Source organism: Dendrobates tinctorius, unplaced genomic scaffold (genome assembly GCF_039654945.1).
Source record: "Dendrobates tinctorius isolate UK_male_01 unplaced genomic scaffold, ASM3965494v1 ptg000111l, whole genome shotgun sequence".
Taxonomy (NCBI): domain Eukaryota; kingdom Metazoa; phylum Chordata; class Amphibia; order Anura; family Dendrobatidae; genus Dendrobates; species Dendrobates tinctorius.
The window spans coordinates 32,244,479-32,262,285 of NW_027361779.1; the positions used below are offsets into that span (position 1 = coordinate 32,244,479).

General features: G+C 47.2%; 1 protein-coding gene across 3 annotated transcripts in view; it reads left to right on the forward strand.

Annotated features, from left to right (window-relative positions):
• Nucleotides 1-17,807, forward strand: part of SNX14 (sorting nexin 14) — a 159,322-nt gene that overhangs the window by 106,442 nt on the left and 35,073 nt on the right. For all 3 annotated transcript variants that reach the window (XM_073589635.1, XM_073589636.1, XM_073589637.1), the window contains 2 exons: nt 14,070-14,277; nt 14,416-14,499. In XM_073589635.1, the coding sequence (XP_073445736.1) occupies nt 14,070-14,277; nt 14,416-14,499 (292 nt within the window). The remainder of the gene's footprint in view (nt 1-14,069; nt 14,278-14,415; nt 14,500-17,807) is intronic.

Genomic DNA, 17,807 nt, shown 5'->3' on the forward strand with positions numbered 1-17,807 from the left:
TCTGCGGCTGTCTGTCTGTGGGCATGTACCCATGTGACGAACAGCCCATAGTGATTGTACTTAGGCGTCATGTGATGGGACTACTATTCCCATCTGGCTATGTCTGCTGTCACATATAACAGAGACCGCATGAGCTGATGATGGGAGAATAGTCTCATCATCCGGCACCTATTCAATTAAAAAAAAATAATAAAATAAACATTTACATAATTACATACATATTCACATACAAAATATACTCACCGAACGCCTAATCCCTGACGCCCTCGTCTCCTGCATACAATCAAAAATAATAAACCAACCTATACTAACCTTTCCGCCATAGTCCATTTAATACCGAGTGTCCCACGGCGTTCTCCCCCAGCCGCCGGCGATACACTGACAGGAGGTAATCGCACATGCAGTGCATCACTGAGCCACCGTGAGAGAGTTCACCGGAGTTCATTAGCTGATCTGCTTCGGTGCTCTCACTTACAGCACCACTGCTGCGTGGGAAAGTTCTCACACAGGAGTAGTGCTGTAAGTGAGAGCAGCGGAGCTGATGAACTCCGGTGAACTCTCACGGCAGCTCAATGATACACTGCGGAAACAATTACCTCCTGTCACTATCGCCGGAGGCCGGGTAGATCGGTCACATCTCTCAATGTGACTGTTCTACACGTGAGATCGCCGTGGGACACTTGGTATTAAGTGGACTACGTCAGACAGGATAGTATTGTGTGGGTTTATTATTTATTCATTGTTTGCAGGAGGCAAGGGTGTTTGGGATTAGGTGTTCAGTAAGTATGGTACATTTTGATTCAATAAAGAAGCCTGTGTGATTATTTCAAATAAAGGACTTTATTCTGGGTGTCTGTGTTTTTATACAATATCACTATGTGGTTACTAACCTGTAGGCTTAATGTCACCTGACAATACAAAGGTGACATTAACCCCACAAATATGAACCCCACTTGCCACCACTACAGGGCAATTGGGAAGAGCGAGGCTAAGTGCCAGAATTGGAGCATCTATAAGATGTGACATTTTTGGGGCAGCTGAGAGCTGATGTTTTTAGCCTGAGTGGTACCAATATTCATGGCCCCTTCCGAGGCTATTAATATCAGCCCACAGCTGTTTGCGTAGCCTTTGCTGCTTCGATTTTTATAGGGGGACCCCATGTCAATTTTTTCTGGGGTTCCCCTGTAAACTAGCCAGTAAAGGCTAAGCAAACAGCTGTGAGATGATATTAATAGCCTGGGAACCTTTATGGCTATTGGTTCCTTCCCAGAATATTAACATGAGCCCTCAGCCGTCATCTTTCCTTTTGCTGGTTATGAAAATTATGCGGTAGCCCAGACAATTTTTTTTTTTTTTGAAAATTAAACAGATATTGCGTTTCACGCAGATTTCTGACAGTTGCGGTTTTGTTACAGCATATGTAGGTTAATTATGTTAATGCTCCTACATAGGCTGATAACTGTGTGTTTGTTTTTTTTCTTTAACTCTTTATGTACCCTTTTATTAATGAGAGTATCTGGCTGACACCTGTTCATGAATAAACCTCGGGCTTGGTATTACATATAAATCTATATATACTAGCTGAAGAGCCCGGCGCTGCCCGGGCATAGTAACTAACTGTGGTAAGTTATAACAAATTATTATGCTCCATCCCATAGGCCTGTGCCCATATACCCATCATACATATCCACCATCCCATAATCCCATAGACCCGTGCCCATATACCCATCATACATATCCTCCATCACATAGGCCCGTGCCCATATACCCATCACACATCCTCCATCCCATAGTCCCGTGCCCATATACCCGTCATACATATCCTCCATCCCATAGTCCAGTGCCCATATACCCATCACACATCCTCCATCCCATAGGCCCGTGCCCATATACCCATCATACATATCCACCATTCCATAGGCCCGTGCCCATATACCCATCACACATCCTCCATCCCATATTCAACCATTATGACATCATAATGAGCGGCGGGGCTTGCAACCTATGATGAATGAGCGTTGCCATGGCAACCATTATGACATCATAATGAGGGGCGGGGCTTGATACGCGCACACTGTTTCCCCATTATATAGATAGGGGCATTATGACATCATAATGAGGGGCGGGGCTTGACGCGCACACACTTTTTTCCCCATTATGTAGATAGGGGCAAAATTGTTTGGTAAGTTGGAACGCGCGGGGTTAAAATTTCGCCTCACAACATAACCTAGGACGCTCTCTGGGTCCAGACGTGTGACTGTGCCAAATTTTGTGGCTGTAGCTGCGATGGTGGGGATGCCAATCTCGGACATACATACATACATACATACATACATTCATACACACACACACACACACACTTTGAGCTTTATATATTAGATTTGTGTGTAAACATTATACATTTGAACATGGTATTGTTATGAATGAGTCACCGTAGGAGGCAAGAACGGAAATACAAGCGAAGTCCAGAAAACCAGAGAACTTGGCAACTATCAGATTGCAGACCCCTGAACCTATCAACACAACTAGCAGTAGCCGTGGGGGGTTCCTACGATGCCCTAGACCCCTCGATCACAGCCGGAGAATTAAATAGGCCTAAAGAAAGGGGAAATCTAAACTGCCCCAGAGCAGACCCCAAAGCAATAGGCAGCCCCCAACATATAATGACGGTGAAGCAAGATGAAAACACTAACACAGACAGAAAGATAGACTGAGCAAAGACGGGGCCCCAAAACTACCTAGATAGGAAAGGACAGGAAGGCTGCTGTCTGCAATCTGCCAAAACCCTATCAAAGACATAAGCCAACAAGCTGATATGAAAAAGGCCCTGAAGCAGCTAGGCTTCAAAAACTAAATCAGCACTCAGGTATTTTCAGAAGACAGAGCTAAAGGAATTCAGCACACCCCAGCAGGGAATGGCAGAAATCCAGAAAAACAAAGCAAAACAAAGTCAAAGCACAGAGCAAAAGGCCGAGCAGAAAACTTAGCTTTAGAGGAGCAGGAATTCAGACTGGTCTCCAAGGATCCCACAGAGAAATCACTTGCAGGGCAGAAGGGCGTCGGCAGCCTTATATCCAGTCAGTAACTCCACTCAGCCAGTCATCATCATCAGCCTCAGGTGTTTGATAATCAGGCTCACTACCTTTCTTTACCAGAAGAGGGAGTTCCTCGGGCCTCAGTAATGAAGGGGAAAATGAACTCACAACAGTACCTCCCCCTTGAGGAGGGGTCACCGAATCCTCAACTACGCCACCAGGGCGATCAGGGTGAGCCCGATGAAAGGCACGCACCAATCTTTTGGCATGAATATCAGAGGCAGAGACCCAGGAATTATCCTCCTGACCATAACCCTTCCACTTAACCAAATACTGGAGTCTCCGTCTAGCCAGACGGGAATCCAGTACTTTCTCTACCTCATATTCCATGTTACCTTCAACCAATACAGGGTCTGGGGGTGCCACCCCCGGAACAACAGGTTCAACAAACCTCTTCAACAAAGATTTATGGAACACATTATGGATTTTAAATGTGACAGGAAGAGCCAAACGAAAAGAGACCGGATTAATAATCTCCACAATCTTGTAAGGTCCAATAAATCTAGGCTTAAACTTAGGAGAAGCCACCTTCATGGCAATATTTTTTGATGATAACCACACCATATCACCAACCTTAAACTGGGGACCAATGGTCCTATGTCGGTTGGAAAACCGCTGGGCCTTTTCCTGGGAGAGAGATAACTTATCCACCACTTGGTCCCAGATCTGGTGCATTCTCTCCACCACAGTGTCAACACCTGGGCAGGCAGAAGGCTCCACCTGCCCTGAAGAAAATCGAGGATGAAACCCAAAGTTACAAAAAAAAGGTGACATCAAAGTGGCAGAACTAGCTCTATTATTTAAAGCAAATTCGGCCAAGGGCAAAAATGAAACCCAATCATCCTGATCAGCAGAAATAAAACATCTCAAATATGACTCCAAGGTCTGGTTTGTTCTCTCTGTCTCCCCATTGGTCTGAGGGTGAAAAGCAGAGGAGAAGGACAACTGAATTCCCAGCCTGGAACAGAAAGTTCTCCAAAATCTAGTCACAAACTGGACTCCTCTGTCAGATACAATGTTCTCAGGAATCCCGTGCAAACGAACCACCTGTTGTAAAAACAGGGGCACCAACTCAGAGGAAGATGGCAACTTAGGGAGTGGTACAAGATGAACCATCTTGGAGAACCTATCACAAATCACCCAAATAACAGTCATCCTTTGAGAGACAGGCATATCAGAGATGAAATCCATTGCAATATGGGTCCATGGCCTCTTGGGGACAGGCAAAGGCATCCTCTAGAGCGAGAACACGATTTAGACCGGGAGCACGTCCCACAGGACTGCACAAAAATCCTGACATCACGAGACAAGGAGGGCCACCAAAAAAACCGACTCACCAGATCTCTAGTACCAAAAATACCTGGATGACCAGCCAAAGCAGAGCAATGAACTTCAGACATCACTCTCTTCTTCCACTGGTCAGGAACATATAACTTTCCACTGGGACAACGCTCAGGTTTGTCCTCCTGGAACTCTTCCAGAGCACGTCTCAAATCGGGCGAGATGGCAGAAAGAACTACCCCTTCGCCTAAGATGGTAGCAGGCTTGGTCACCACAGGAGAATCAGCAAAGAAGCTCCTAGAGAGGGCGTCTGCCTTGACATTCTTCGTTCCAGGAAGAAAAGAAACCACAAAATCAAAACGTGTAAAAAACAAGGCCCACCTAGCCTGTCTAGGGTTCAAGCGCTTAGCCGACTCTAGGTAAATCAAATTCTTGTGGTCAGTGAGGACCACGACTTGATGCTTAGCTCCCTCCAACCAATGTCTCCACTCCTCAAATGCCCATTTCATGGCCAACAGTTCCCTATTCCCCACATCATAGTTACGTTCAGATGGAGAGAACTTTCGGGAAAAGAAAGCACAGGGATTCATTTTAGATGTTACAGGATCCTTTTGGGACAAAACAGCTCCTGCACCAATCTCAGAAGCATCCACCTCTACCTGGAATGGATGTGAGACATCAGGTTGCCGCAAAACCGGGGCGGAGGTGAATCTTCGCTTCAGCTCCTGAAAGGAAGAAACAGCCTCCGGAGACCAATTTAACACATCAGCAGCCTTCTTGGTCAAATCAGTCAATGGCTTGGCAATACTAGAAAATTTTGCTATAAATTTCCGATAAAAAAATGCAAAACCCAAAAACTTCTGGAGGGCCTTCAAAGAAGTGGGCTGAACCCAATCGTAAATGGCCTGTACCTTGGCCGGGTCCATTTCAGTAGTTGACGGGGACAAAATAAATCCCAAAAAAGAAATCCTCTGTACTCCAAAAAGGCATTTAGATCCTTTGACATACAGGGAATTCTCCCTCAAGATCCGGAACACAGTCCGAATATGTTCCACATGAGAATCCCAATCCTTGGAGAAGATCAAAATCTCATCCAGATAGATAATCAAAAATTTATCGACAAAATCTCGGAAAATATCGTTCATGAAGCACTGGAAGACAGAAGGGGCATTAGTGAGCCCAAAAGGCATCACCAGGTACTCAAAATGTCCCTCCGGAGTATTAAACGCCGTCTTCCATTCATCCCCATGCTTAATGCGAATAAGATTATACGCCCCCCTGAGATCAAGCTTGGTAAACCAGCAAGTATCTTTAACTCTGGAGAATAGATCAGAAATCAGGGGTAACGGATACTGATATTTAACAGTAATTTTGTTGAGGGCACGATAATCAATACAAGGTCTTAATGATCCATCCTTTTTGGCTACAAAAAAAAAAACGGCACCTAAGGGTGACGAGGATGGTCTAATATGACCCTTCTCCAACGCCTCCTTAATATAGGATCGCATAGCCTCGTGCTCGGGTACAGATAAATTGAAGAGCCGACCCTTGGGAAATTTACACCCCGGGCTCAGTTCAATTGCACAGTCATAACTCCTATGAGGAGGCAGAGACGCAGACTCATTCTCACTAAATACATCATAAAAGTCCGTCAAATAATCAGGAACATCATGCGACTGAGGAGAGGTGGAAAACACCGGAGCCTCACTAAAGGCACACCGACAACCCCAACTCACCACAGACACAGATTTCCAATCCAAAACTGGATTATGAATTTGTAACCAGGGAAACCCCAGAACAATAGTATCATGCAGATTATGCAACACCAAAAATCTGCAATTTTCTTGGTGGTCTGGGGCGACCCGCATTACCACCTGGGTCCAAAACTGAGGTTTATTTTTAGCCAAAGGAGTAGCATCAATCCCCCTCAAAGGGATAGGCGTCTGCAGAGGTGTCATCGGAAATCCACAACGTTTAGCAAAATCCAAGTCCATTAGGTTTAGGGCTGCTCCCGAATCCACAAAAGCCTTGGCGGAAAATGTGGACAGGGAGCAGATCAGAGTAATAGCCAGAAGAAACTTGGGTTGAACACCCCCAACAGAAAACGTGTGTGCAAAGCGTTTCTCTCGTTTAGGACAGACAGAAATAATATGCGAGGCATCTCCACAGAAAAAACACAACTTATTACGCCTTCTGAACTCCTGACGCTGCTCTCTGGAAAAAACTCTATCACATTGCATAGGTTCAGACATTTGTTCAACAGGTGGCAACACCTCTCGTGCAGCTTTGCGTTCGCGCAAACGCCGATCAACCTGAATGGCTAATGACATAGAATCGAAAAGACCAGAGGGAACAGGAAATCCCACCATAGTATCTTTTACGGCTTCTGACAACCCCTTCCGAAAGAGAGCAACCAAGGCATTATCATTCCAGGTAGTAAGTACTGCCCACTTTCGGAATTTTTGACAGTACAATTCTGCAGAATCACAACCCTGGTTCAATGCCAGCAGGGTCTTTTCAGCCTGATCAATGGCATTAGGTTCATCATACAACAACCCCAAGGCCTGAAAAAATGCGTTCACATTAGTCAGAATAGGATCATCTGGTTTCAAAGAAAACGCCCAATCCTGGGGATCGCCACGCAGCAAAGAGATGACAATTTTAACTTGCTGCGCGGAGCTCCCTGACGAGTTAGGCTTCAAGGCAAAAAATAATCTACAATTATTTTTGAAATTCAAAAATTTAGACCGATCCCCAAAAAATACATCAGGTGTAGGAATCTTTGGTTCAGCAGCATGTGAATGAGCAAGGTAGGTGGAAATTCCCCGCACTTCCGCAGCGAGCTGCTCCACACGATCAGACAATTGCTTTATCTCCATTGAGAGAAAAAAAAAATTCCCCCTACGGCCTCAGAGATATAGAGGAAAAAATATACACACTTTTTTTTTTTTTACAATTCTTTCCTGCTACTGAGTACCCTAGGATCTGCGGTATGGCGGGTGATTCTGTTATGAATGAGTCACCGTAGGAGGCAAAAAACGGAAATACAAGCTAAGTCCAGAAAACCAGAGAAGTTGGCAACTATCAGATTGCAGACCCCTGAACCTATCAACACAACTAGCAGTAGCTGTGGGGGGTTCCTACGAGGCCTAAAGAAAGAAAGGGGAAATCTAAACTTCCCCAGAGCAGACCCCAAAGCAATAGGCAGCCCCCAACATATAATGACGGTGAAGCAAGATGAAAACACTAACACAGACAGAAAGATAGACTGAGCAAAGACGGGGCCCCAAAACTACCTAGATAGGAAAGGACAGGAAGGCTGCTGTCTGCAATCTGCCAAAACCCTATCAAAGACATAAGCCAACAAGCTGATATGAAATAGGCCCTGAAGCAGCTAGGCTTCAAAAACTAAATCAGCACTCAGGTATTTTCAGAAGACAGAGCTAAAGGAATTCAGCACACCCCAGTAGGGAATGGCAGAAATCTAGAAAAACAAAGCAAAACAAAGTCAAAGCACAAAGCAAAAGGCCGAGCAGAAAACTTAGCTTTAGAGGAGCAGGAATTCAGACTGGTCTCCAAGGATCCCACAGAGAAATCACTCGCAGGGCAGAAGGGCGTCGGCAGCCTTATATCCAGTCAGTAACTCCACTCAGCCAGTCATCATCATCAGCCTCAGGTGTTTGATAATCAGGCTCACTACCTTTCTTTACCAGAAGAGGGAGTTCCTCGGGCCTCAGTAATGAAGGGGAAAATGAACTCACAACAGGTATGTAATGACATGGTCATCAATTTCAAAATGGAGAATGAAAAAGAAGAGGTTGAACAAGGAAATTACATCACAATTTTTTTTTTTTTTTTTTTTCTCGTTCGCCTTATTGGGGGACACAGAGACCATGGGTGTATGCTGCTGCCACTAGGAGGCTGACACTATGCACAAAAAAAGGTTAGCTCCTCCTCCGTAGTGTACTCCCCACCGACCGGCAGGGAATGCCTCATGTTTAGCTTAGTGTCAGTAGGAGGTGGACACGGGTCTTTCATTAGACCCATATCTACCTCAGTGTGCGTCGTTTTCTTTTCAGGTTTTGCGGAGGGATACAGAGTGAACGGTCACATCTGTAGTCCCACAAGGAGGCTATGAGTACAGCGTGAACTGCCACTCTGTATCCTCATAGGTCTCCCGGAAGGACCAAGAGCCTGAGCACGGACGCGTGTCAGGCGATCCAACTGGTCCCCGTCCCCCGTCTCCCACCCACTCGCCCACCAGAGCCTGTCGGTCCGGAAGAGACGCGGACATCCTTCGGCTGGATGATAGCGGTACCTCTCTCCACAGGTAGCAGAAGACATTGAACAGCGGCAGGACTAGAGGGTAAGTATAGGACCCTGAGCCCTCAGCAGCCTCTTCCTTTCCCTGAATTCCCCGGCTGCACTTATCTCAGTGCTTTTCAGCAGCCGGGCTGCAGTCAGGCCTTCATCATCCTCCCCGGCTGCACTTACTTAAGCGATGGTTACCAGCCAGGCTAGTCATGGCTCCATTGAGGAGCGATCGCCGTGGCAGTGCGGCGCTGTCTCCGCGCCGCCCCGTGCTTCACGGCGGCTGCCGCATCTACTACAGGCCCCGGCTTCAGTTTGGGCCTACTTCGGCGTCGCGGCCACGCCCCCCCGCCTTCTTCCTCAGACGGGCTTCTCTCCGCCCGTTCTAAGCCCGCCCACCGCTCTCTTCCTCGGGCTCCGCGCTCCAGGGGCGGGGTTCAGCCCCCTAGACTGCCTATAGGCAGCGAGCGGCTCCTTCCTCCTCCTTACGGCGGTCAGCCCGCCCCTTCCTTCTCCCTGTCTGCTCAAGGAAGCGGGCGCTTTTCTACCCGGCTTTATTCAGGCGGCCGCCATTTTTTCTGCCTGTCAGCCGGACTCCGTCGTCTTCCCCATAAAGGGCTCCGCAGATCCAAACGAGTGGTGCAGCATTGGGGGACTCGGCAAGCATTTGCTGGAAGCTTCTACAGGACACTGGACCGTGAGTAGGCTCTGCTCTGCAGACTGACACCCTCCTCTGCCTCCTGTCCCCCAACTTTCCGGCACTACCTCAGGTTTCACTATGTATAACTCCAAATCTGACCGTAGCCGCCCTGCGGCTCCCTCCTGCACTCTAGTCAAGTTCTTTGCATGCTCTTCTTGCAATCGCAAACTTCCCTCAGGTCAGTCCACTTCCCTATGCCTGAACTGTAGCAATCCACTTCAACCTGACGCCGCCCAGAAGCATCTAGGCCCCCAGGTGAGAGTGAACCCCCCCATGCCCGGCTGGGCTTCGTCTCTATCACAGTCAGTGGCAGACCTCACCAGGGTGTCTCAGTCCCTAGTAGCCATTCTGGATAAGTTGCCCCTGGACACCTCTACAGGGTCCAGCAGGCCTCAAGAAGTTCCATCTGAGTCAGCCAGCGTTAGTCGCAAAAGACCCAGGCAGGATCTCCAGCCGGAATCCTCTCCTCGCCCCATGTCACCACATAGTCCTTATCGTCAGCCTCCTTCCCGGGCCTCCTCTCCCGTGTCAGGTGAGGCGCTCTCGGACAGGTCATCTGAGGGGATCTTAGAGCTGGATTCGGACCAGGATGCGAACATGAGGGTTACTGTACAGAACCTCATTGCAGCGATCCATCATACCTTCGACATTGCGGACTCCCCTGCGAAATCCTCAGATCAGGAGGTTTCGTTTAGACGGGAGGAAACACCCTCCAGGGTATTCCCTCTGCATTCCGAGTTTGGAAAGATTTTTACCAGGGAAAGAGCAGATCCGACCAGACGCTTTCAAAGAGGAAAGCGTCTCGGCGTTCTGTACCAGTTTGCTAAAGAGCTCACGGACAACTGGTCTGCCTCTCCCTCGGTCGATCCGCCCGTGTCCAGGCTTTCTAATAACACGGTTCTCCCGCTTTCAGGCGTGGCGTCTCTGAAGGATTCTAATGATAGGATTATAGAATCCCTAGCGAAGTCTGCCTTCGAAGCGGCTTCGACGGCGGTATGCCCAATCTTTGCTTCATCCTGGGCAGCAAAAGCCATAGCTACTTGGGCAGAGGATCTTCGTCAGGGCATCCTAGAGAAAGCACAACCAGATCGATTGGCCGATCTCGCCAATCAGATTTCCCATGCGGGGGATTATCTGCTTTCTGCTTCTTTGGATGCGGCATCCTGCGCAGTTCAGGTGTCAAGCAACGTAGTGGCAATCCGACGGACAATTTGGCTCAAGGCCTGGCAGGCGGACTTGTATTCTAAAAAGTCTCTTACTAATCTGCCTTTTCAGGGAGTGCGCCTTTTTGGTTACCAATTGGACCAGATTATTAAGGACGCCACCGGAGGCACGAGTTCTCTCCTGCCTCAGTCCAAGCCTCGCAGACCCCCACTAAGGCGTCAGTTTCGACCCTTTCGGGCTTACCGCTGTTTCAATACGGTGGAGACCTCCTCCAACCAACAAAGACCGCAGGCACGCCAAGATAGGAAGAAAGTTTCCTTCAGACCCACTCCCTCCTGGCGCTCCCACTCTTCGCAGAGCAGACCATCCAGACCCAGATCTGGACGGTCCACATCAGCATGACTATCCTCGGACTCCCGAGGGTCCCTTCCAATTGGGAGGTCGACTCCTGTTCTTCAAGGACGTCTGGCTGGCCTCAGTGGAGGACGCTTGGGTCAGGGAGGTTGTATCGTCAGGATACAAGATAGAGTTCGTCTCTCTTCCACGGGATCGTTTCTTCGAATCCCGTCCTCCAAAAGATCCAGCTTCGACTCTCTCCTCAGTGCCAGGGTGATTGTGCCCATTCCCGAAGCGGAGCGGTTTACAGGGTTTTATTCAAACCTATTTGTCGTGCCGAAAAAAGACGGGGCGGTCCGACCCATCTTGGATCTCAAGCTGCTCAACAAGAGAGTCCGTCTTCGCCACTTCCGGATGGAGTCGGTTCGTTCGGTAATCGCTTCCATGGAGGAGCAGGAATTCATGTGTTCAATAGACATCCAAGATGCCTATCTACATGTTCCCATATTCTCCGGACATCAGAAGTTCCTGCGTTTTGCGGCTCGCCAGGAACATTACCAGTTCGTCGCGCTGCCCTTCGGTCTCGCCACTGCTCCCAGAGTCTTCACGAAGATCGTGGCTGCGTTGATGGCCTTGTTGAGGATCAGAGGTCTCGTTCTTTTTCCGTTCCTCGACGATATTCTGATCAAAGCTCCCTCTTTCCAACAGGCACGCCTAAGTTTGACGATCGTCCTAGACACTCTTTCCAATTTCGGGTGGATCGTCAACAGGAAAAAGTCCTGTCTGGTTCCTACTCAACCTCTTGTGTTTCTGGGCCTCCTGTTCGACACTCGTCGGTCAAGGGTCTTTCTCCCTCAAGAGAAGATTCTCTCCCTGCGGCAGGATGTACGATCACTGCAGACCACACGATTTCCATCCCTCCGAACAACCATGAGGGTCCTGGGAAAGATTTTGGCGGCGATAGAGGCAGTTCCCTTTGCCCAATTTCACGCCAGACCTCTCCAACACGCCATTCTGTCGAGGTGGAACAGGTCGGCTCTGTCCCTGGATCACCCTGTTCGTCTTTCAGGCCGGATCAAGCGGTCACTCAACTAGTGGTTGACGTCACCTCTCATCCTCTTGGGGCGGTCTTTTCTTCCCATTCACTGGCAGATTGTAACAACGGATGCCAGCCTTGGTCGCAGTTCGAGCTACCCTACCTGTTTCCTACCCTGCCTCTTCTTCCCAAGCTGTTGAAGATCAAAGCAGAAGGAATTCCAGTCATTCTCATCGCCCCGAATTGGCCCAGAAGGTCTTGGTTCGCGGACATTGTCAACCTTCTCGCGGACGCCCCCTGGAAGCTTCCAGACAGGGCAGATCTCCTGTCTCAAGGCCCGATTTGCCATCCCAATTCTCGGCCGCTCAATTTAACGGCGTGGCTGTTGAGACCGAGGTTTTGAAACGAGCAGGATTCTCCGGTCGAGTAATTCATACCATGATCCGAGCCAGGAAGCCATCATCTTCCAAAATTTACTACCGTACTTGGAAGGCCTATTTCACTTGGTGTGAGGCCAATAACATCGCGCCCATGTGCTTTTCGCTCCCTTCCGTTCTGGCGTTTCTTCAGGCAGGGCTGGATGCGGGGCTTGCTCTCAGTTCCTTGAAGGGTCAAGTTTCGGCGCTGTCCATTTTATTTCAGAAGACGTTGGCCTCCCGCCCTCAGGTCAAAACCTTTCTTCAGGGTGTGGCTCACACGGCTCCTCCGTATCGAGTGCCCGTGGATCCATGGGATCTTAATCTGGTTCTTGAGGTTCTGCAAGGTTCTCCTTTTGAACCGCTCAGGGATGTTTCCCTTTCTTGGAAGGTAGCTTTTCTGGTGGCCATCACTTCCATCCGGAGCGTGTCGGAATTGGCGGCTCTTTCTTGCCGCTCTCCTTTCTTGGTACTTCACCAGGACAAGGTAGTTGTGCGGCCTCCGCCCTCTTTTCTTCCGAAGGTGGTGTCCTCCTTTCACCTCAATGAGGATATTGTTCTGCCGTCCTTCTGTCCGAGTCCAACTCACCCTCGGGAGTGGTCCCTGAACAAACTGGATCTGGTCAGGGCGATGAGAGCCTATCTGTCTAGGATGACTTCCTTGCGAAAGACAGACACTCTTTTCGTCATTCCAGATGGGGCGCGGAAAGGTCACCCGGCTTCCAAAGCTACTATTGCTCGCTGGATCACATCGCCCGGTAAGCATCGAGTGGCCCCTCCGGGGATCAGAGTGCACTCTACCCGGGCAGTGGGTGCTTCCTGGGCGGTACGCCACAGAGCCTCTGCGCTGCAGCTTTGCAAAGCTGCAACCTGGTCTTCGGTTCACACGTTTGTGAAATTCTACAAGGTCCACACCTACGCTTCGGCGGACGCCAGCCTAGGTAGAAGGATCCTGCAGGCAGCGGTGGTGAGTCCACTGGCCTGATGGAAGTTTGTTTCCCACTCCAGGGACTGCTTTGGGACGTCCCATGGTCTCTGTGTCCCCCAATAAGGCGAACGAGAAAACAGGATTTTTGGGTTGCTTACCGTAAAATCTGTTTCTCGGAGCCTTCATTGGGGGACACAGCACCCTCCCATGTTCTACAACTCCTGTTCTTACTTTGATTGGTTACAGTTGAGTGGTTTGTTCTGTTTTCAATCTATTCTGTTACTTCTCCTACTGCTTTCTCACTAACTGAGGAATTCCCTGCCGGTCGGTGGGGTGTACACTGCGGAGGAGGAGCTAACCTTTTTTTGTGCATAGTGTCAGCCTCATAGTGGCAGCAGCATACACCCATGGTCTCTGTGTCCCCCAATGAAGGCTCCGAGAAACAGATTTTACGGTAAGCAACCCAAAAATCCTGTTTTTAAATATATCTTTATTTAGCTCTATGGATTTACAAAAACGCATAAAAACACGCGTATTTTCCACTGCATTTTTCTGCAAAGAGATGTAAAAAACCTTGCAGAAATTTCTGCAAGCAAATACACAATGTGCGCACATAGCCTAAAATTTCACCTCTTTTGACTTTGTCCTCTTTAACTGCGTATTACACTGATTGCAATGCGTTGGGCAAAATTTGTAGCATAAGTCTGCAATTTGGGGACTCGGCGTTTGTGAACCTACAAGGGTAAGGTAGGTGAAGAGCTAGGTTTATATTCTACTTAAACCACTTTGTATTTACTCTCAGATTGAAGAAGGAATTATGGTATTAGAAGATGACTCTCCTGTCGAAGTTCTCACCGCAACCACTCCAAACACACCCCGAAATCTCTCCGCATGGAAAATCAGCATTCCATTCGTAGATTTTTTTGAAGACACAAGTCAGGAAAGAAGAGATCGAAAAGAAAGAATTCCTGTGTTTTGTATAGATGTAGAGAGAAATGACCGAAAAGCAGGTAAGTAGTGCTGAGAATGTGCTTGTCAATTGCTCTGTACAAAGTCTATATGTCAAATTATGAATGTAAAATGGTGTCCTAAAATTTTTCTTTGGAATGATTGCAATTGTTTTCTGTTTCCTTTTTTTTTTTTTTTAGTTGGGCATGAGGCAGAACATTGGTCAGTCTACAGAAAATATATAGAATTTTATGTTTTGGAGTCAAAACTTACAGAATTCCATGGTAAGTTCTGTTCATAAAACTCTTGTCTTTACGATCCTATAGCAAAGTTTAAACACAGCTTTTTAATTTAGTTTGTGTGAACAACGCTGAAGAAAATGTACAATAGACTAGAAGACATATGACATACTTTTAACTCCTTCACAACCGATGACGTTTATTGTCATTACAGCCAGGGATCTTCAGAAGACCTCCGTGCTAGTCATTGTGAATCTCCTGTGAACGTTGGCTCGTGGCCGGCATTCATAGGAGATCGTGATTTTTGATATACATAGCAGGGCTGAAGCCCTGGTTTGTATGGCACAGGCAATCGGATGAGTGCTGCTTCAACTCTCTTAAGGGGACTATTAAATAAAGTAAGAAGTGAAAAAAAAAGTTTTAAAAAATCAAAACACAAGTTCAAATCACCCCTCTTTCCCAATTAAAAATAAAATAAAAAAATACATGTTTTGGTATAGCTGTTTTCAGAAATGTCCAAGCTATCAAAATATAAAGTAAATCAATCTGATCAGCGTAATGAGAAACGAAACACCAGAATTAGGTTTATTTGGTTGCTAGGACATTTGGTGTAAAATGCTATAAAAGGCAATCAAAACATCGGTGACAGGACAATTGTGTACAAGATAATTGTGTACGGACTATTGTGTACAGACAATTGTGTACAGGCCAATTGTGTACAATGACAATTGTGTACAAGGCGATTGTGTACAAGGCGATTGTGTACAAGGCGATTGTGTACAAGGCGATTGTGTACAAGGCGATTGTGTACAAGGCATTTGTGTACGGGCAATTGTGTACAAGGCATTTGTGTACGGGCAATTGTGTACAAGGCAATTGTGTACGGGCAATTGTGTACGGACAATTGTGTACAAGGCAATTGTGTACGGGCAATTGTGTACAAGGCAATTGTGTACGGACAATTGTGTACAAGGCAATTGTGTACAAGGCAATTGTGTACGGACAATTGTGGGCAATTGTGTACGGGCAATTGTGTACAAGGCAATTGTGTACGGACAATTGTGTACAAGGCAATTGTGTACGGGCAATTGTGTACAAGGTCATGGAACCGTGTACAAGAGGCAATTGTGTACGGACAATTGTGTACAAGGCAATTATTTGTGTACAGGCCACTTGTACAGGCCACTTTCACACTGACGCTTACTTTCGGTTTCAGTACTCACCCCTTGCAACTTTCACCATGACTTTTACTTGTTGTGTACAGGCCACTTGTACAGGCCACTTTCACAATGACGCTTACTTTCACTTTCATTACTCACCCCTTGCAACTTTCACCATGACTTTTACTATGAGCAAGTCTGAAAAAGACAAAGATAATTGTACAGGCCACTTTCACACTGACGCTTACTTTCGGTTTCATTACTCACCCCTTGCAACTTTCACCATGACTTTTACTATGAGCAAGTCTGAAAAAGACAAAGATGTCCTTAGGCTTGGGGGACACGAGTATATCCTGCACAGGACACGTGATGACAGCATCAAAGAATGGCGGTGCAGGCAAGTCAACAAATTCAAGTGTCCCGCACGCATGCACACATCTGGAGCCGCGATTGTTAAACAGCCGACTGAGCACAGTCACTCTGCAGATCCAGTTCAAGCTGAAGCCAGAGCTACAATGGCTGCTCTGAGGCAAGAAGCAATCAGCTCTCAAGCATCTACTAGAAGCATTGTTGGACAGGTTCTTCGAGACAGGTCTGATGACGTGTTGTCTCGAATGCCCAAGCGAAGTGACGTTGAGCGAAATACACGTCGGGTCAGGCAGCGAGCAAACACCATGCTGGCTCCTCCTCAAAGCATCAATTTTGCTATCCCCCAGGAATACAGCGACATCATTTTATATGACTCTGCAAGAGATGACCCCCAAAGGATTCTTGTCATTGGTAGCAATGAACTGTTGCCTTATTTCGAAAGAGGAGACACATGGTTTGGCGATGGAACGTTCAAGGTGGTGCCAACCATGTTCTTTCAGCTGTATTCTCTCCATGCAAAAGTCGGCAACTCCTATCCTCCCCTGATCTACTGCCTGCTGCCAAACAAGACTGGTCCAACCTATCGTCGAATGATCACGGCGCTCAAAGGGTTGATGCCAGGTGCAAATCCCCAGAAAATTCTTCTTGACTTTGAGATGGCAGCAATGTCAGCTTTCCAAGATGAGTTTCCAGCTGCAGCGATTTCTGGCTGCTTCTTTCATCTGAGCCAGTCCATTATTCGAAAGGTCAATGAGCTGGGCCTAAAGGCTGAATTTGAGGCTGAGGATGGAGAGTTCAATCTCAAGGTAAAATCTTTGGCCTCCTTGGCGTTTGTCCCACCAGCCGAAGTAAGTGCAAGGTATGACGAACTAGCCCAAATCTTCCCTGATGATGATGCTACCAATCAGCTCCTCTCCTACTTTGAGCATACCTACGTTAGGGGGCCAGGAGTAGATGGACGCTTTCGAAACGCAAGGTTTACTCCAGAGGTCTGGAATCATTATGCTGACGCTTTGGCCTCTGCCCCCAAGACCACGAATTGCTGCGAGGGGTTTCATAACGCCTTACAAGCACTCTTTCTTTGTGCTCATCCTACCGTGTGGAAACTGTTCAACGGACTCATTAGTGACATGGCAATTCATGGACTTACAGCCCAGAATGCTGAGGTACTGAATGTTGAGCATCCACGAAGCAAGTATGTCCAGCTAGCTGAACGACTGCGTGTGAAAGTGGCTGATTATCACAATCAAGGAGACAAGCTGCGGTATCTACGAGCGATCAGCAACATGCAGGCACGATAGACAAGACCAGCAATATTTGTAGAATAAGAATAGAAGAAGCTTTGAAACTGTTATTCAATAAGCAATCTTACGTTAAAATCAATGATGAATATAGTATTTTCTTTTTTTGGACGTTTAATTTTTTGTTTTCCCTATACTTGTCTGTAAATAATCGTCCGTACACAATTGTCCGTACACAATTGTCCTTGTACACAATTGTCCTTGTACACAATTGTCCTTGTACACAATTGTCCTTGTACACAATTGTCCTTGTACACAATTGTCCTTGTACACAATTGTCCTGTACACAATTGTCCTTGTACACAATTGCCCTGTACACAATTGCCCTGTACACAATTTTCTGTACACAATTGTCCGTACACAATTATCTTGTACACAATTGTCATGGAACCAAAACATCGTATCTGCCCCAAAATGGTATCAGTAAAAACGTCAGTTCAGGGCACAAAAAATAAGCTGTCACACAGCCCCAGATTGCGAAAAATGTGAATATAAAATATTATATTATATTATATGGTATATT